This window comes from Marmota flaviventris, chromosome 8 (assembly GCF_047511675.1).
Source record: "Marmota flaviventris isolate mMarFla1 chromosome 8, mMarFla1.hap1, whole genome shotgun sequence".
Classification (NCBI taxonomy): Eukaryota; Metazoa; Chordata; class Mammalia; order Rodentia; family Sciuridae; genus Marmota; species Marmota flaviventris.
In genome coordinates, this window is record NC_092505.1 from 50,724,110 (window position 1) to 50,744,988 (window position 20,879).

The 20,879-nt window shown below is 44.6% G+C and overlaps 1 protein-coding gene across 1 annotated transcript in view; it reads left to right on the top strand.

Moving 5' to 3' along the window:
- The first annotated feature begins 6,372 nt into the window (after positions 1-6,372).
- Positions 6,373-20,879, top strand: part of LOC114098045 (serine/threonine-protein kinase PAK 2-like) — a 42,117-nt gene continuing 27,610 nt past the window's right edge. The window contains 7 exon segments of the mRNA XM_071614888.1: positions 6,373-6,450; positions 7,214-7,333; positions 7,809-7,925; positions 13,791-13,856; positions 18,151-18,298; positions 20,043-20,074; positions 20,566-20,670. Of these exon segments, the coding sequence (XP_071470989.1) occupies positions 6,373-6,450; positions 7,214-7,333; positions 7,809-7,925; positions 13,791-13,856; positions 18,151-18,298; positions 20,043-20,074; positions 20,566-20,670 (666 nt within the window).

The window sequence follows — 20,879 nt, forward strand, 5'->3', positions numbered from 1 at the left end:
ATGAATAGCACTTCTTGAGCTTATTCAAGTTTCTTGGATTTAAAACTTATATAATAGGATAAATTAGCAAGATGTGGTGAGACATGATGGCGGATGCCAGAGAAAATTAAGTTTTTGATGGGCATAGACGAGAACTCCACATGTAGCATGGAAATAAGAAAAACCATAGATTTTCAAATAAGATGCTAAACTTTTTTAAAATTTTCATTCATTTATTTATTTATTTTTGGTGGTACTGGGGATCAAACCCAGGGCCTTGTGCATGCAAGACAAGCACTCTACCAACTGAGCTATATCTCCAGCCCAAGTTGCTAATCTTATTCTCTTTGTAGCCACTCTGTTTATCCTGACGTGAAATTTTTATGATGTTCCAGTTTTAGGCATCACTAAAACAAAGACTGGCAGAATCAAGAATCCTATCATATTGTATTATAGTTCAGTTAGGCAGAAAAATGTTTATAAGGGAATAAGATAAGAACTGAGAAAGATACTTTGAAGAGGATTCCTAACCGAAAGGCACAGAATGGAAGTCAAACCTAAATACTTGTGTCTAGTGTGTGTAGGTATATGGGAAGAGAGAGAGAAGAAGAAGAGAGGGTGGGAGAAGATTTATTGAGAGACAAAATTGAGAGGGGTGAATGTAGATACGTGTGCTTTAAATAGATTTGATCTAGAGGCTAATACTGAGAGCGCGATTAGAGATAGACAATGAGCACAGTCATGAACCTCGTTTCCTTACTAGTTAAGCAAATTGTGCAAATCCAAGAAAAGTACTTTTTGTGCTAGAAAAAAATCACAAAATTATTAAATTCAGAATTTGTGCTTATTAAGAAATTATACATATATAACTCTTCATGTTTCAAAAAAGAGAAAATATAGGTTCTGAAGTATATAAAGATACTTTAAAAAATGTAGAAACCAGTGATTAAATAAGATGACTTTGTAAACCAAATAAAAAGAGCCTTATGTCTCTCTCATATATTCTTAACCAGTGTTCTCTGATACAAACACATGAGAGTATAATTGTCAAACTATCAACAGTAGGGGCTGGGGTTGTGGTTCAGCCTAGCATGAGTGAGGCATTGGGTTTTATTCTCAGCACTGTATATAAATAAATGAATAAAATAAAGGTCCATCAACATCTAAAAAATTTTTTTAAGTCAATAGTTTCTTTAAACCAAGAAACAATATATTTCATTCTTTCTATCCAAAAAATAAATTATTGTATTTAAAAATATAGTAAAGCAGGGGCAGTGGTGCATGCCTGTAATTCTAGCAACTTGAGAGGCTGAGACAGGAGGACCACAAGTTCAAGGCCAGCCTCAGCAACTTAGTGAGGTCCTCAGTAACTTAGTGAGACCTTATCTCAAATAGAACATAAAAAGAACAAATAAAAAGTTAAGAAAAAAGAACTAGGGGGATATATCTTAGTGGCAAAGAACTCCTGGGTTTTATCTCCAGTACTACTGCTACTATTACTACTAATAATAATAATAAAAGAATGGATTAAATTCTCTTTATTACCCCATTTGACTGCTGAGGTAGTGTTTAGGGAGGAACTTTTTAAGAAAGCAGGGTAGTAGAGTTCAGAGCAGATAAGATAGCCAGCCATTTAGGTCCCACAGTGGCTTGAATTTAAAAGTGATGTTTTTTTTTTTTCTTTAGGTCTCAGACCAGTCCTCTGCAAGACTTATAAGTCTTGCAAACTCTCCATGCTCTTTAAGCCTTGGACAGATAGAGATCTGGAAGAAGCTAAGAAGTAAGGGAAACTACTGTTCTGAGCTTGAGAGGCAAAACTTCATTCACAGGACATTTTAACCATTTTTTCTTTTGAAAAACCAGTCTCTTAAGGTGTGGTCTTAAGGAGCTTATCCTAGTTTAGTTTATGTTTCCTCCAGAGACAGTTTTCATTCCCCTAGTTGATAATCAGGCCATGTTTGAAGCAGAACATTATTAGACATCTCCTTTTTCCAACTGTGAGTAGGTAATTTCCCAGGCCTGGCAGCTGAATAAAATGAGGTGCTTTTTGAGCATCCGGCTCCCAGAGCCTCTAGCAGCCAGCAATTTCAACTCCTCTTTTTTGAAACAAGACTCTTCTCTGAACTACATGAAAAAAATCCCATTTTTTTTTCAATAGGTAGTAGGCTAGTAGTGAACCAAACATAACTATTGGGAATGAAGCTCTCATCTGAATATGAGAAAATAGAACTCAGGCTCCTGTGCCAGAGAAAACTCCATTTTTTTTTAGGCCATAAGAGCTTCTTATAGCCAGCAAACACTTCTCTCACCACGTGGTTCTGATAAATCTATTGCTGGCATCATTGGCCAAGTGAACAGGGGCCTTTATTTGGCCTCATGCCAAAGACCCTAGAAAGTTCAGACTTAGAGGCAGGACTGACCTCTCCTGCCACTATAAACTTTAAACGTGATAACCCATTGGGGAAAAAAAAAGACCTATGTGTGGTATATTTCTCTACTCTGTGGGCCAAAGGAATCTCCAGAGGGTAAGGAGGACATCTAATGATGGTTAAATGCTTAATACCCTTTTCCCAGAGGAGTTTAAGAAGGGGTGCATTGAGAATGCCTCCCTTTTGCAGCCAAAGAAAACTAGTGGAGGACACAAACAACAATGGGGAGAATCCCCACAGGCTCATGAAGGCTTGGAATGTGAATGAAGGGATCCCAGGCATTTCTGTAAGAACCACCCCATGTTAAATGCCCCTCTCTCAGTGACTAGAGTCTGATCAGAGAGAGGAGGGTCCTGCAGGAACGAGTATGAGAGAGTGCAGTTCAGCTCACCAGGAAGTGTGTGTCACTGGGGTTTTACACAGTAAAATTGACCAATCACCACAGGATACCCCATAAGGGCGATCAGGAGAGGAGTTGGGGGAGGGATCTTTGTGGTTTTCCCGGGATGTGGCCCTGGCTAGAATTTCAAAGTTATTCAGAACCTTTGTCCATCTCCATGCATCCAAACGCAGACTGGGACTAGGGACACTGGGTACTCATGCCAGACATGCTCTGAGCCTGGATAGGTTAGTGAGAATCCAACTTGCCCGACCTGCAGGACAGGTGATTAGGAGTCACCTAGGCCATGAATCCTGCCACCCAAGTCTTGTAGAATGGCAGATTGCACTAACTGCATTCAGTGAACTGATGGGTGCCCATTTTTGTCCTCAAGAAAGAAAGGTGCAACTCAGAAGGATGTGAGGTGTGGAGGAACTTCTCCTAGTAATCATTCCTGCAGAGCCCCCATCTGAAATCGGTCTGAAAAATCAGGATCAGGTCCTGTCCACACACACACCCCCCACCACCACCCCGTGTTGAAGATTAAACACCCAAAAAGCACCAAGGTAAGAGCAAGAGAGAGACCTCCCGGGAGGAGGGATTCCAGAGCTGGTGCCCAAGAGAGTGGGGGTGTCCTGTATCTTTTATAGATTTCAGGTTTCCTTTCTTCTCATGTCTCTCTCTTCTGATCCTGCCTATATGGCCAAACAGAGGAAAGAAAGCCACCCAGGGGGTACTTCTCCCTATTTTCCGTATCTGCCTAGTAAGGCAGAAAGGGAACCGCCCAGGAGGTGCTCATTAACAACTCTTTCTTGGAGTCAGAAAAACTTGGCAGCAGGTTGGAGGAGGGAGAGGTGCTCTGGAGATACTGGAATTTTATTTAGTTTTGAATCATCACCCATATTCCTGACCCGAACAAACATTATCAACATGACTGTCCTTTTGCCACAATCTCAGTGCCACCCACCCCTGATCTATTTTTAATGAATTTAATTTTCTTGGCCAGGCATGATTGGCCCATGCCTGTAGTCCCAGAGGCTTGGGAAACTTCGAAAGGAGGATCGCAAGTTTAAATGGAGCCTCAGCAACTTAGTGAGACCCGTCTCAAACTAAAAAGTGCTCAATTCCCCTGGGTTCAATCCCCAATCCAAAAAGGAGGCAGAGGCACTATATATGGGCATTGGACATCTGTGCAGCTGCTGCTTCTCAACACAGACTTCTCAGTTGGTGGGAGCAGTTCTAGAGTAAAACTGATGTCACCTGGATCACAGGCCTCTGTAATCCTGTCAGAGAAACCACAAGTATCTGCCCATTTTCAGATCCAATTAGGAGCTGTCCATCCCTTACTAAGACTTATGGTGGGAAGAATTCACCAAACACAGAAGGTTTCAGGTGATCAGTGGTCAATACAATCTCACACGTCAGTGTAATAGAAACCCAGTTAATTTCTCATAATATACAGCTCAGGGGAGGCTGTTAAGGGATAGAACAGAAACTCAATCATTTCTCAAGTTGTGTCTGGGTAGCATGACATGTTGCCTAAAGGGTCCCAGGTGGCACCCCATCCAGCAGGTCTAGCTTCAAAACAAAAAGCAGGACAGAGTTCTGCTAACTGCTTCCTCTTCCCTTTTAAAGAAAAGGTGACAGCTTTTCCAGAAGGGCTCAATAGACATTTACACACATCTCTTTAATCAGGATTGTTTCATAAAGCCCACCCTGGAAGGGAGGGAAACTAGGAGGTTACTTAGTTGGTAGATTGCTACGTCCTTCCCCAAACTGGAACTCTGTTAAAACAAAAAGGAAGAAGTGGAGCTAGGATAAGCGAGGAGCACTGCCTACTTCCATTAGCACTGGGCCTGAAAGGGGGATAACTAACCATCACCAAACTTCTCCCCTAAACAATATGACATGGTCTCTGTATTAGCTGCTTTCTGTTGCTCTAACAAAATACACAAGAATGGGTACTTTATAAAGAGATGAGGTTTATTTAGCACAGAGTCCAACATTTGGCAGCCCCTGAGACTGATCTTTGGTGAGAGTGATCACAACATGGTGAATGGCATCATGGTGGGAGGACATACAAGGGGTCAAGACTGAATGGCCAGAAACTGGGGAGGATGAGTCTTGTTCTCTTTATAACAGCCCCCTCTCAAAGGAACTAACAGGGACCCATGAGAAGTTCATTACTCCCTTCCAAGGGCTTCATTCCCAGTGGCCAAATTACCTCCCACTAGGCCCCACCTCTTGCAGGTTCTACCCCCTCAACACTGCCACACCGAGGACCTAGCCTCCAGCCTATGAACCTTTGGGGGATAAACTACATCCATCCTCACAAGCTCCAACAAAGCCACATTGTAAGAGCAGGATGTCCCCGTCTATAAGTGTGTATGTGAGGGCAGGGGAAGGTTGATATCAGTGGGCACAGGAAGCAGCCTGAGCCCCCATTCTGGAACCTCTCTGATGTCACACTTGTACTCATGGTACTCTGGGTGCCAACCCAGGAGAAGGAGCGGTTGGCTCTCATTTGTTTGAGAGCAGGCATCGGATCATAACTTCATCAAACGATTTATTGTCCCCACCCCCACCCCCACCCCCAGCCAGATCCTGGCTATTCTCAAGCCTCTGGGCTTGTTTCACAGTGGCAGCCCTGGTCTCTCTAAGTGCTGTGTTCTTTACGTTTCCGTGAGTCTCCGGGCCAGCTGTCGGGTTCCCACCAAGAGACAGAAGGGAAATAGACAGTGAGAGTGCAGAGGCAGGGAGGTGGAGGGAGGCCAGGAGGGGAAGGAGGATATTTAGTGGGAAGCACAGAGATGTGGGGAGCCTGAGGATTTGGGGGACTGTGGGAGGCTGGTAATGCTGGTGACATTTGGTGGAGGGAATGGGGTCTGTCTCTAGCCTGGATATTCAGATCTGTCCTTAAGGTGTATGGGTCTGACCCCAGGTAAGCCGGGCCTCGGAGTTGTACAGCCTCATTGGCATGAATTTTTTGGACCCAGGCATCTTACACAGAGGTAAGGTCTCAGACTCCTGGGAGAGGGAGGTGGCACCCCAAGGACTGGTGCCTACAGAGGTCATTTGTAAAGGGCTGACCCCACCTGTGGCCTCAGGATCCCCTCTTACCCTGTCCTTATTACTTGGGCCCTGGCACTTCATTTCCCAAGCCACTGAAGTGTGAAAAACAGAATCCTGGAGGTTTTCCAGTTGCTTTAGAAGGGAGGACCGGGCAAGAGAGGCAGCAGGCTCTTCCAACCACACAGTTCACCCTTCCTCCTTCCCATTTCACACCCGACTCCAAGCACTGATCACTATTCCAAAGGGGGAGCTCCATGTAGAGCTCCTGTGGCTGGACAGCCCTTCTCTCTGACTGCCGCCCATCTGAGTGGTCAGCTTGCTCAACAGGGACCGGGGTTCCCCTGCCCTCCTCCTCCCCACCTTCTTGATGCCCAGTGATGCTATGGGGCTGCCCCGAGCATCAGAGTGATACAAGGGCCTCCTCCACTGCCCACACCTCTCCCCCTGCCAGGTGCCTTTGAGCAGGACCCTGAGGCTCCCTACATGGCATGAGTGAATGGCAGGTTGTACCACATGCCGTGGTGTCCCACCTGCTATTTTCACCGCCTGCCCCGAACCTTCCACTGCAAAAGGTGTGACATCTGCATGGAGGTGAGTGCTCCTCCTCCCTGTCCACTCACCAACCTATCTCCGGGCACCTGGCCAGGACCAGGAACCTCACATCATGAGTGGGCCAGGTGGGGGTATCAGACCATGTTCCCAGAGTGCTTCAAGTGGCTCTCAGCCACTGTTGGTCACTTATATATGTCATCACCTCTGTGTCTGCACCTGTCCAGGGAGGCTGGCCTTGCTTGCACAGGTGCTGACATGCAAATGGCATCCCATCTGTGCTGAGCCTGATGGAGTCAGCTGGAGGAAAAGCAGTGACTGTCCCCTCCCCTGGCTTGCTGATACTAGATCCCCAGCCCTTTAGGCTGACTGCTGCTCTGTCCTGGGGATCTTTGCCCGTCTCGGTCTGGGTGTCCCAGTTGGAGGGTTTCCTGGGTTCTCAGTGTGTTTCTCTGATGTGCCCACCCTGCTCGGGTTCACAAGTGCAGACGGCTGGTAGGGGAAGGGCATTTTTTTCATCCTTACAGTACCTGAGAAAACAGAGGCCCAGAGTTGTTATGTCCTGGTTCAAGTGACACCAGGCCGGTCATGTCTCTAAACACCTCACTCAGGACAGGTGACCTGATGAGCCATGGGGTCCTAACTGTGCTCTAACTATGGAAATGCCAGGTTCTCGCTGAGATGGGAACCCTTATGTAAGGTCAAGAGCAGGCAGCCTAGAGGGCTGCGTTAGGGGAGGCCTCAGGATTAGGGGGTGATGGAGGCCATTCCAGAAGGACCCTCTGACCTGCCTCCTCTCCCCTAGGAGTTCGACCACCATTGCAGGTGGGTGAATAACTGCGTGGGGCACCAAAACATCCGGCTCTACCTGCTACTCCTCATGTCTCTGTGCCTCTATCTGGGTACCGTGCTGGCCACCTGCGTGGTTTTCATCATACGCAGGAGGAACATGGCGTTTCTGGACAAAACCATGACATATCCACACAGTCCCCAGGGCCCACACTGGGAAGAGCTTGTGTGGTGGGGAGAGAGGGGCAAACAGCGCAGGAGAAGCAGGGTGACAGGGGAGGGGCTGACGTGGGCGGGGCTAGAGGGAGAAGTCACTGGGGAGGACCTGTGAAGGACAGGTAGAAGGCCAGTGGGGTCAGGGACATGGGCAGGGTAGGATACCTGTGGAGTTAAGAATCTAGGGGCCCACAGAGTAGGGTAATGAAAGTTGAAAAGGGACAGGTGGGAGGACAGTGTGGTGGAGGGAGGCTTCCCTTGGGTGTACTGGACTAACTGTCCAGTCCAGGGAGGGAGAGCAGTGGGTAGTGCTAGCTGGGTGGGGAGGGAGGGAGGGAGCAGTGGGGTCGACAGGCGGGGCCAGGGAGGAGCTCTTCCATGGCTTCCCTTCTTAGCCTGTGCACAGCATCCTCGTGGCTGTACGCGCTGGGGCCCTTCTGCTCCCACTCATCCTGCAATTGTTCATCAAGGCAGTGGCGGTGGGCACCGCCAGGCGACCCTATGAGGAGAAGGTAAGTGGTGAGTGTGTGTGCCCTTGGCTGTGTGGAGGCATCTTGCACCTCTTCAATTAGACACTTTGTGGCTTTCTCCACTGTCCTTGGCCTTGATGGTGCCTCATGAGTCCTTCCAGACCCACCTCTGAAGATGCAGCTCAGAAATCTCTATACCCTGGAGCTTGGTGGCCATTCTGCCTCCTGGGTGCATTGCATTGAAAGCCTACTGTGTGCTGGGTGTGCTAGGTGGCGGTTATTTGAGGGATGGGTGTAGAGGTGAGTAAGTACATCATGCACTTGTGTTGATAAGCAACCTGCTATCAGAATAACACCAGGAGACACCAGGAACACTCTGAGTGAGGGGTCAGTCCTGAGTGGTGTAGCCAACTGGAAGAGACTGGGAGTTTGGCGAAGCCCACGCTGTAGAGGAGAACATGCCACTCTCTGTGTCCTAGGTGTGCTTTTGGAGAGGCAGACAGGAGGGCATTGACTGTGAGAGGTACAATTTTGCAGAAAGTCACAGAAATCTGAAAGTAGAGTGTTAACAGAATGATGAAGAAACGGATCTAGATCAAGCACAAGGTGACATGGGCAATGAGGTTGACCCCATGGGGGTCAAGATTAGAAAGGCCCAGAAAGCCAAGCGTGGAATTTACTTTGGAAGAAGTGGAAACCTGGGAGCCATGGTAAAATTTTGTGAAAATGTCATTCATTGAGGGGTAATTGCAAACAGTAAAATTCACCCTTTTTAGTCTATAGCTAGGGATTTTGACAAATGATATCATGTACTTTCCACCAAGATCAAGGTTAACCAGTTTCATTACGGAGAAAATCCTTTCATCTCTTGTTGTCATTTTGTCTCCCTGAGTCCTTGTGGTTTTTCTCTTTCCAGAATCATGCATAAATGGTGTTGTGGGCTTTCTACTCTGGCTTCATTCACTGAGCAGGATACATTTGAGATTCATCTATGTAGTTGCTCACATCAGTAGTTTATTGTCTTTTGTTTCTGTGTCGTATTGTATTTCCCTACAGATTATTTATACATTCATCAATTGAAGGATTTTTACTTTGCACCTAGGTTTTGGCAGTATTTTTGTTGGTTTATTTTGTTTTGTTTTTGTACCAGGGATTGAACCCAGAGATGCTTAACCACTGAGCAACCATCCCAGCCTCACCCCACCCCACCCCCAGCACCCTTATGTTTTCTTTTTGAAAAATTTTTAAAATTTTGAGAAAGTGTTTACTAAGTTGCTTAAGGCCTTGCTAAGTTACTAAGTTACTGAGGCTTTGAACTTGCCACCCTCTTACCTTAGCCTCCCAAACCATTAAAGTCATGGGGAACTGTGCCCAGGAACTTTGCCCTGGGATTCTTTTAGTATGGCAATCACTTGACTAAAGGCTTTTTCAAGAAGACTGGTGGGCAGCATCAGTTATAAATAAAGCTGCCACAACAACCATTGATGCAAAAACATGTGGACATAAGTTTTCATTTCTGTTGGGTAAATTGTTAACTGTGGCATTGCTGAGTCAAGATAAACATGTGGAATGTTTTAGAAAACAACTGTACTGTTTCTACTTTGTACCAGCAATGAATGAGAATTCCAGTTGCTCCACATCCTCACTAGCATTTGACACTGTCATTGGTCACTATTCTTTTTTGTTTTCAAATTGTAGCCTGTCTAATAAATTAGTAGTGGTATCTCATTAGGGCTCCAGTCTGTATTTTCCTAATGACTAATGATGTTGAGCATATTTTCGTGTCTTATCAGCCATGGGTACATTGTCGGTGAAGTGTTTGCTCCAAACTTTTGCCCATTAAAAAAAAACTGTGTTGTTTTCTTATTGAGTTTCAGGAGTTCCCTGTACTGGATTCAGATCTGTGTGTTGCAAATCTTCATCTTGCAATTCATGGCTTGTCATTTCATTTTCTTCATAGCATCTTCCAAAGAGCAGGAAACCTTGGTGTTGCTGTTTTTTCAGCACTGAGGATTGAATCAGGGGTGCTCGACCACTGAGCTTCTTCCCCAGCATTCCCCAGTTGTTCACTCTAATGGAACCTCGTGTCCTCGGTGAGGAACAGTTTCATTGCTTTCTTCCCCATCTGTGTCTTTATTGCTTTTTCTTTGAGCATCCTCTAGGAATGATAGGGGTGGGCATCTCTGCCCTGGGATTCCTTTAGTATGGCAATCACTTGACTAAAGGCTCTTTCAGGAAGACTGGTGGGCAGCATCAGTGGGGGAGGGGAAGCTGCAGACCCTGAGGCAGCTGGACAGACAGAGGAGCCTGTCTGCTCATCACCTCCCATCCTTTTAGAAACCACCCCACCACTGCCATATGTGGTTCCCTCCCCCCTGTGACTCCTGTGCTTGGCCCTTATTCCTCAGCCCTGTGGTCTGCCTGTCTTCCCCTCTCTCCAGCTTCTAGTGTCATCATTGAGTTTGCCTGGCAGCCTGTTCCCTTCCTCCATCCTGTGGTTCTTCCAGCCCCAGGTCAGGCCATAGGACATCGCCCTTCCTCCTCTGCTCAGAGTGAGGCCCTCCATGTCCAGGATCACTATTCTCAAGGGACCTAAATGTGGTCTGCCCTCTGGGATTCACCAATCAGGGCTCCTTTCCATTATTGGCAGCACCCGTCTCAGGCACTGATCCCATGCTCCAACTTTACTCCCTTTCTACTCTGCCCCCTGACTGCAACTCCTGGAGTCACTTGCTTGGTGGTTGGTGGCAAAGACTCTGGTGTAAAACAAGTTCAAATCAGAGCTCTAGAACTGACCAGCAGGGAGACCTGGGGTATGCTACTCAGCCCCTGGTCACTCAATTTCCCTATCTGAAAAACAGGGAATTGTGGGTTGATTCATGTAAACCACATAGAACAGTGACTGGCACCAGAGAGTGCCCTGTGTGCTGCTGTTACATCACTACCATTCCTTCCCATGGTCATCTACACATGTTTGTGCTCAGATTAAAGTCATACAAGTCCCAGCCTTAACATCCCAGGCCTCCACTCCACCTGTTGTACCTTCTGGGCCTTATTTCCTGACAGAGTTGAGCTTGTTCACTAGCTCCCCCTTCACTTCCTGGCCCAGGTCCGCCCAGCCCTTGCTGTCAGGATGATGCTCTCATTAATGGCCAAGTTCAGCAGACATCTTCAGACTACTCTTTCTGGTCTAGACACAGCCTCTGAAACCAGAAGTCGCTGTCTCAGCACTTAACTCTCTGGGCTTCTCCTCTGCATGTACCTGGGTGCTGTGAGCTGGGTTGCCTACATGGTTCCCATGATACTCTCTTTCTCTGCTCTACCCTTTCCACGCCCCTTGGTGCTCAGGACCTCAGGTTGCAGCTGCCCTCACCACTGAAAGTAGGCTGGCCATGCTGTTTTCAGGGTGCTTTCCATCCCCAGTGCAGTGACGGGGGTTTGTTTTTTGCTACTCGGTATTGAACCCAGGGGCACTTTACCACTGAGCTACATCCCCAGTCCCTGCTACTTTTTATTGTGAATCAGGGTCTCACTAAGTTGCTGAGGCTGGTCTCAAAACTTGTCTGTTTCCCAAGTCACTGGGATTACAGGTGTGTGCCACCGTGCCTGGTTGGACAGAAGCATTTTTGATGCCCTGAAATATTTCTAATGGGGGTGCATCTCAGTGGTAGAGTGTGTGCTTAGCATGTGCAAGGCCCTGAATTCTTCAGTCCCCAGCACACAGAGAAAAGACATCTGAATCAATGAGTGAACCAACAAACAGAAGATCAACATTTGGGGATAGAAGGAAAGAGGAAAGGAACAGAGAGAAGCCTGGTGTCCTGACCCCCCAGGATAAGGGGAAGAAGGAGAGGCAGCAGGAAGTTGGGCAGAAGATGGGGCAAGAAGAAGATGCCGCTGCATTTTGGTCCTGTGGAGTGTGAGGGTGTTTGAGACACAGAACTGGAGCAGGAGCCCCAGGAGTGGAGCCAGTGAGAGAGGCTGGTCTGGGTGCCTCAGAGCTGTTGGATTCTAGTTGTGTGTGATAGGGTTCCATGTGGGGGGAGGATGGTATTCACATTTACTGCTCAGTTCTTAGAAATTTACTATCATTCCTTAAGCATTTTCTATACTTTATGTACAATCAATATTTTCTGTACATGATATATATCTAATCAAATATTCTTTCTCTAAGTTTAAGGATTCTGTAATTTTTTAATGCTCTGCTATTAATTAATTTATTTCTTCTAGTACTAGGGATTGAACCCAGAGGTGCTTTACCACCAAAGCTGTATCCCTAATCCTTGCTCTATTTTGTTTTGAGATAGGGTGTCACTAAATTGTTGAGGGCCTTGCTAAGTTGTTGAGGCTGGCCTTGAACTTGCGATCCTCCAGCCTCAAAATCCCAATTCCCTGGGATTACAGGTGTGTGCCACTGTACCTGGTGGTATACTCATTTCTTAAGTGCTGTGAACACCTTAAAGGAGGCAGATCCTCATAGAGGACAATGATTCGAGTTGCTTTTTGGACATATTCCAGAGCTGTTCTGATGTGGAGTCTTCTTTTCTTCTGGTGGAGAAGAGTGTTGAAGATGAAAGTCTTCATGTGTAGGCCATTGGAGACTTGGGGTGGATAGAGGTGCTGCTGGGCCACTTTCCACTATAACAGAGTATTTGCTACCTAAAGCTCATGAAGTTGGGGTGAAACTCAACCTGTTCTGGTGGAAGGAGGAGGGGTCGAGGCTGAGGGATGGACTCAGGAGAAAGAGAAAGTAGAATAAGGGAGAGAGGAGAAGTCAGTCAGTGTCCTGGGAAGGACATGACCTTTGAGCTTGACCTTTCCTGCTTTGTGTACTGAAGGTCTTCAGCTCAGATTTTCATGGAAAATCTGATTTTTAATTAGGGAAATATGTCTGGGCATCCCCTGCTGCCACTGGTCTCCCAGATAGTGAAACTCAATGAAGGTAGATTTTTAGAAAAAATCGAGAGGTAAGAAAGTCAAGTGGGAGCTGGGTGGTGACACCATCTTTGGATCAGTTGAGCAGAACAGCACGAGACAGACCTTAAAAGGTACCTGGAAGGATGAGGTGAGAGAACAGGTGTGGCCGATGGAGACAGAGCAAGGATCCTGCAAAGGGAAGCACTAGGGGTTGAGGAGCCCTGAGAAGGCAGGAGAGGTGGGTGCTGGGTCAGCACTATCTGGGGACAGCTGCTCACAAGTGGGTCGAGGGAGGTCACTCTTCCTGGGAGCCTGGGAAGGTAGGAGGCCCTGGGTCACTCTTGGGCACCCCTGTACCTAGAGCCTGGCCACAGTCCCAGGTTGAGCCCTGGCTTAACTGACCAACTTAGTGAGGGTCCCTGGGAGATGGCCTTGCTCAGTCCTGCTGATTCTGAGCTTCTCTTCCCTTCCTCATCTCCCTCCAGCATGACAACGCATTCAATGAGGGCTGCCCAAGAAACTGTTACATTGCACTATATGCACCTTTGGGACCCAAGTGAGTTGGTCAACCAAGGGCTCAAGTGCTGGACCCTGGGGCTGGTGGGGTGGGGTGAAGCCGGGTCTATTTCCCTGGTCCCTGTCCCCAGCTCCCAGCCTTAACACTCTCTGTTCCTTTCCCTTGGGGTTTTCTCCAGGGCACTCTGGGAGTTTCTGGGAATTTCACTCTTCCTTGGTGTTGTAGGTTCTTATCCCAAGAAATGTGCTCGAGGGGAATGGCAGCCTGGATAAGGCTCCTGGATGAGGGCCCTGGGATCTGTGCTTTCCCAGCTGAGGGTGAGAGTGGTCAGGGAGACCAGGCCAAGGTGGGTAGTGACTCCTTGCATTTGGCCTGTTGCTTCCCAGGTACATGTCTGAGGCGGTCTGCCTTCAGGTGGACCAGGGGACCAACTGGGGGCCAACACAATACCTTAAAGGCCTCCTTTGGCCCAGGTACGCCACTCAGGCCCCCCCAAGGAGTGGCAAGTCTGCACCTGTACAGAAGGTAAGGAGTATCGGGTGAGTTTTGAACGATGGGGGTCTGTGGTTGCACATGTGTTGGGGGAAGCCCCCGATGTCGGGCTGGCCCTGAAGCTGAAGCACTTGGAGCATAAGGAGTGGGATTATGGACCTGGAGGGTACAGGGTCCAGGTCACAGAGCTTCAGAGCACACCCAGGTATCCCTGGATAGAGAAGGAGAAAAGACTGAAACACTAACTTTCTGATTGGCTTTGGGCCAGTCCTTACTTTTTTGGTCCCCAGTTTCCTCAGCTATTAATGAGGACTGAGACTAGTCCAGTGGTTTATGTTTTAAAGAAAATTCTGTTTCTTTTATGTGTGTGTGTGTGTGTGTGTATGTACATATATAAATATCAGTTGTAGATGGACACATATATTTGTTTTATTTGTTTATTTTTATGTGGTGCCAGGGATTGAACCTAGTTCCTCATACATGCTAGGCAAGCACTCTACCCCTGAGCCACAACCCCAGCACCCCCAGATTTCTTTTTTTAATGGAAATTTTTGACATATGATGTGAAAAAATTTGTGTGGAGCATTAGTTGTACAGTGGGGTGGGTAACGCATAGTGCCCCCCATAGTCCCTTACCGTGATGTGGTGCCAGCCCTCTCCCTTGTCCTGCCTCTGGCACCCTGGGACTTAACTGTGAGTTGTGGGGTGGAGGGTAGGGAGATATCCCCCATGTACTGACTCTGTGTTTAGCTTCTCATCAGCCCAGTGGTGCATTGGGAGGCTTCCAAAGGAGGCTTGGCCTCCCATTCTCCCTTCATACCCAGCAATGCCAGGACATGCAGCAGAAATTCATCTCCGGAGCCCCATGTGGGGGTCTCTTGTGCCTGAGCCCTCAATTCCCTGTTGAGAGTGCCAAGACCCCCACGCCTGTAATATACACATATTTTTTTGCTGCTTCCTATGGAAGCTGTGCCTATGTGTCCTAGGTTCAGGGAAGTGTGTTTCCTGGCGTTAGGTGGAGGCTCTGAAGGGCTGGGACAGGGCCCTCCTGGTTCATTTTTGGTCTCTGGAGACTCAAGCTCATAAACCAACACTGCCTGACTCTTTGCCCTTGGGAAGACATTCAGCATTTCTCTCATCCTTAAAATGTGGCAACAGTAATAATCACAATGACTGACCTGGCAGGCTTCCTGGCAAGGGCTGCAGATGGACAATACCCACCAGCCTGGATAATACCAAGTGCGCCGGAAAGGATTCCATAAAATACGAAGGGAACTTGTTTATTGTTAGTCCCAATAGGCTAGTAGATTAGTCAGAAATTACAAAGTTTCAGTTAACATGAGAAAGTTTTGGAGATATAATGGTCAATATGGTTGTTACAGTTAATTTACTGCATACTTGAAAACTGATAATAGAGTTGGGTACAGGGGTGCCCATCTATAAACCCAGCTACTCAAGAGACTGAGGCATGAGGATCACAAGTCAAAGATCAGTAACTTAAAGAGAATTGTTTTCTGTATGTATGTGTGTGTGTGTGTATATGTATATATATATATATATATATATATATATATATATATATATATATATATAGTCCTGGGGATGTAGGTCAATGGTATCACACCCCTGAATTCAATCCTCAGATGTGGAAAAGGAAAGAAAAATTGACCATCAGTTTTGTGGGTTTTCTGTTTGTTTGAGGTGGAGTTCCCAGTATGTTGGCCAGGCCAGTCTTAAACTTCTGAGGTCAAACAAACCTCCTATGTCAATGTACTGAGTGCTGGAAGGCAGGTGTGCACCACTGGACTGGCTAGAAAAGGGATTGTAAACTGGGTTTGGTGGCACATGACTAATTCCAGCAACTTAGGAAACTGAGGCAGCTTTAGGCCAGCCTCTGAAATTAGCAAGACTGTACCTCAAAATAAGAAGAGCTAGGCATAAAGCTAAGTGGTAGGATGTCCTTGGGCTCAACACCCCAGTGCTGGGGGAAAATGTGTGTATACACACACACACACACTCACACACACACACACAGATATATAGATATATAGACACACACACACACACACACACACACACACACACACATATATATATATATATATATATTTCATTATATAGAAGGATTTGGAGAGTTTAGATTTCTGCTTTGGGGTAATACGAATAAGCATGAAAACTGGTTTCCTTGAGCGAGCTAGGCAAGAGCTCTACCATTGAGCCACACTAGAGACCTTACATTTAAATTTGGGTTATTTTTTCACTGTTAGTTATTGGAGGACCCCACTTTTTCTTTTTCATTTTCTTTGGGCTTGTGTTGGGGCTTCCTCTGATGCTCAGATTGGTCTCAAATTTGTGGGCTCCAGTGACTCTCCTGCTCCTGCTTTCTGAACAGGGGGGACTACAGGTACATGCCACCACACTTGGCTGTGCAATCTCATATTGATAAGACATTTTACATGTGATAGGAAACCCAGAATCAAAAACAGCAATTTAAGATGACTGAGCATAGTGACGTCTGCCTATCATCCCAGCATCTTAGGAGGCTGAGGCAGAAGCATCATAAATTAGAGACCAGCCTGGGTAGTTTTAGCAAGACCCAATCTCAAAGTAGAAAGGGCTGGGAATGTCACTCAGTGGTATAATGCTCCTGGCTTCAATACCTAGTACTTCCAAAAATAAATTAAAGAATAAAAATATTAGGGCTCGGGTTGTGGCTCAGTGGTAGAGTGCTTGCCTAGCACGCATGAAGCCCTGGGTTAGAGCCTTAGCACCACATAAAAATAAATAAAATAAAGGTATTGTGTCCATCTACAACTAAATATTTGTTTAAAAAAAATAAACATGAAAGCTGGGTTTGGTAGCACATGCCTGTACTTGCAGCTACTCTGCAGACTGATACACAAAGATCACTAGAGACCATGAGTTTGAGATAAACCTGGGGAAAATGGTGAGACCATATGTCTCAAAAACAAAAACTAAATACTAATACTACTACTACTACTACTAATAATAATAATTTGTGAAGCCAAGCACTTTGGTTCACCCCTACAATCCCAGAGGCTCCCGGTTGAGGTAGGAAGATCACACGTTTGATGCAGGGGTTGGGGTCTTAACAAGACTCTTGTCCCAAATTTGCAAAAGGGTGGGGGGACTGGGGATGAAGCTCAGTGTTAAAGCACCCCTGGATTCAGTCCCCAGTACAGGAGATGGGGGAGGAAACAAGCCAATTTGACTCCATATCATTAAGACCTTGGGACTAGAGGTAACTTGCGGTAATGTTTAGCAGGTGCTTAGCAGCTTAAGGCCTGGGTTTAATCCCAAACACCAAAAAACAAAACAAAACAATAAAAACCAAAAAATTTTTTTAAAAAACCCTTTATGTATATATCCCAAATCACAAATGAATATGTTACTTTCACATATATACATTTTGACCCAGAAATGTAATATTTAGCACGTGTGTCCTTGGGGAGCCATAGAACAGCATAGATTATGGGTTGTGTCCCATTATTTAGATAGCAAAATGTAGCAAAAAATCAACTCAAATATCATTAGTAGTAAATTGGTTAAAAATATGGCATGACCATTTAATGTACTACTAGATTATTTTAAATGGATTTAGGGGGAAAAAAACTATAATGTATTGCTGGGTTCAGTGGAGCATGACTGTAATCCCAGAAGCTTGTGAGGCTGATTTAGGAGGTTTACAAATTCAAAGCCAGACTCAGCAACTAAGTGAGGAACTAAGCAATTTAGTGAGACCCTGTCTCAAAAAATAAAAAGGCTGAGGGTATGGCTGAGTGGTTGAGTGCCCCTGAATTCAATCCCTGGTACTCCTCCTCCTCCCCGCCTAGAAAGATCTGAAACAGTAAACACTGTATGAAGTGGGTTCTTGGTTTCAAAACCCTACATTCGTATTCCCTGAAGTGCTGAAGTTGGAATGGGCCTGCCGCCCTGTGTTCTCTGTCTAAAGCCTAGAGCAGAACCAGACATAAGCAAGCATCCTTCTTCCTGTTTGCTGTCCCCTAACTTTTGCTTTTGGCTTAAGCCTTCTCAATTAGGAGCTACTCTGGTGGATGATGAACAAGAGGAAATACAGGTTTGACACTTCTGTCCATCTCCCCAAACACACCATTCCCATTCCTCTGTTTGGATCTTTCCTGTTGATTTGCAAAATAAATATGGAAAAGTAGAGTTTTAGAAAATTACACTATTTAGAATTTAGTAAAATCTAAAATTATGTGTATGGGTTTGTTTTATGTATGTTAATATTTATGTCTGAAAATCGATAGTATTAGAGCAATTCAAACCACAACTCATGTCTGAATTTCTCTTTGATAGGGCATGCCAGAGCAGCGGGCTCAGTTGCCACAAACCTTCAGGGTCCTCAAAGGAAAGCCAACGGAGCATCCTCTAGCTGTGCGGGGTGTCATCAAGTATTATAACGCCAGCACCTTGAAGCAGAAAAATGTCAGATTTCCTCCTCCTGGTGAGACATCAGACAGTGGTAAAAGACTGAATCCCATGGAAACTTGTGAAGCACTGATAGATAAAAAGATCATTTCTGGAAAAATAAAAGGCTAAACTGTATTGTTCCTACTTTCTCCTACATAGATACTCTGTTTGTCAACTGTCCGGATGGCTCTTGAACATCATCTGGAGACTGAGGATTTCATTGATCTCATAATTTTGTTAGAAATGGAATTGGATATGTTACATTTTTCCCCCATATTTCTTATACATTATAATTCAACATGGTAGTGGGATTCACCCTTGTTCCATGTTGTTACATTTACTTGGGTTTTTTTTTCCTCCTCACGGATTTCAATGATTTTCAGTTTAGAAGGAAAAAGTGTGGATATATAGACATGTTTATGCTGGAGATATGTTTATTGTCAGTGGCATAGAAGGAAGTTTTGCTTTACAAATGCACAGATCTTGAAATAAAAAGTATTTTCTACTCAAAAATTACTTCCAAATACATAAAAATAAACCTTATAACTAAAAGGATTTATTCCTCAGAATTAGAATCTAAGTGTGTAAGAATTGGAATATACTGGATTTTTAAAAACAGTTTGTGTAAAGCATCATCAGAATGAAGTCCACGTGGTGCAGTTGGTTGAGTGATCCCTGGAATGTCATTGGAGATTTAGTTAGACTCCCCTTCCCCACACTGGTTCTCCTGCTTTCTCTTCTTTGCACTGTACTTTAAAAGATGCAAAATCATTTCTCCCATTTCTCTCCGTGTAGATTTTGCCCATTACACCCCCAGGATATAATTTTTATTTAATATGTTTCTCTGTCTCTAAAGTCATATATCTAGTTTTTGAAAATAATGTAATTATGCAAAAATCATATGTGGTTGGATTAATTGTTTTTAATATGTTAACATCATCACAGAGATAAAGGCTATGTTAAAAAAGAAGTAGACTTCTTTGCAAGTAATACTGATCTTGACTTTTTCTATAAATAACTTACCTGGTATCCTTAGGAAAAGGTCAGACTTTTACCTAGAACTTCTGTGTCAACTAACTAGTAAGTTGCATTTTACAAATAAAGAAACCATGTCAAAAATAATTCTTTTCCCAGTTGCCATGTTTGGTGGCTTTATATCCTTTTGCTCTTTGGTAGGCAATTCTCTGGAGAAAGTATCTTAAACAAGGATTGTTTTATTTGAATACAGCTTGGTGGGTATGGTTTTCATTACACTTTGGTGGGGGCGGCGTACCAGGGTTTGAACTCAGGGGCACTCAACCCCTGAACAACATCCCCAGCTCTATTTTGTATCTTATTTAGAGGCAGGGTCGCACTGAATTTCTAAGCACCTAGCTAAATTGCTGAGGCTGGCTTTGAACTCAAGATCCTCCTGTCTCTGCCTCTTGAGCCACTTGAATTATAGGCATGGAATTACCAGGCCAGGACTCCATTACATTTTAATAACTTGATTGAAGTATAATTTACATACCATGTAATTCAATCATTTGAATGATCAATTCAGGTTTTTCAAAATGTACTTTTAAGGTTTCATTAAGATTATAGAGTTAGTAGCTGAGTCTTATATAAATTATTATTTTTATGTTACTATTACTGTCATATTTCTAGAGAAGTAATTCTACTTAAAATGAAATCAGTTTTAAGACATTTCACTTGCTCCTATTTTATATTATTTTTCTTTTTGTCATAGAAAGTTTTCTCTGGTGAATTGTTAACATTCCTTTCCTTTTCATTTTCAGAGAATTATTGCTTCCCTTCTGGAAAACCAGCAGTAAGTTGATGTTTTATTTCTTATAGTTATTGTTCTAATTAAGGTTACCAAAAAAAATCTGTTTTTTTTTTTTTTTATTTCTAAAATAAGAGGTAGGGCTGGGTTTGTGACTCAGTGGTAGCGCGCTTGCCTGGCATACATGAGGCACTGGGTTCGATTCTCAGCACCACGTACAAATAAATAAAATAAAGGTTTATCAACAACTTTAAAAGCATGCTTAAAAATTTAAAAAATGAAATAAGAGGTAAAGAACTATTTAATATTTCTAAATAGTACTCAAGAATATTTATCATATATGTTTATTTACTTTTCCATATTTCAGAAAATCATCTTTACTTTTTAATTGAATATATTGGAACCAGTGTGGTTTAATCATTTAAAAATTAGCTATGGAAAAAATAACTTCTTAAAGTTTGTTTAAAATAAAGAGACCTGGTCACATTTTAATCTTTGTCTTTTCCTGGCTTGTCTTCCTTTGCTCCTGAACACAGCTGAACACCAAGGGGCCGGAAACATCAGCAATAGTAATGGAGGAAGATGATGGTGATGGAGAGGTGCGGCCTTTCACTGCCCCACGACATGGCCACACAAGACCAGTGAGTGACTAATGACCTGGTGTGCACATCTGTGCATGTGTGTTAGAAAAACAGCTGTTTGTGCTTGACTTTCAGTGATAATTAAAATAAGCCTTCAAGTTTAAAATATTTTACTATGAGAAAATTAATTTAAGATTAAATTAAAGATTTTACCTAAAGAGTACTCTGCCGCAGTCTGGCTGGGCACAATCAGGAGCCACTTGTCAAAA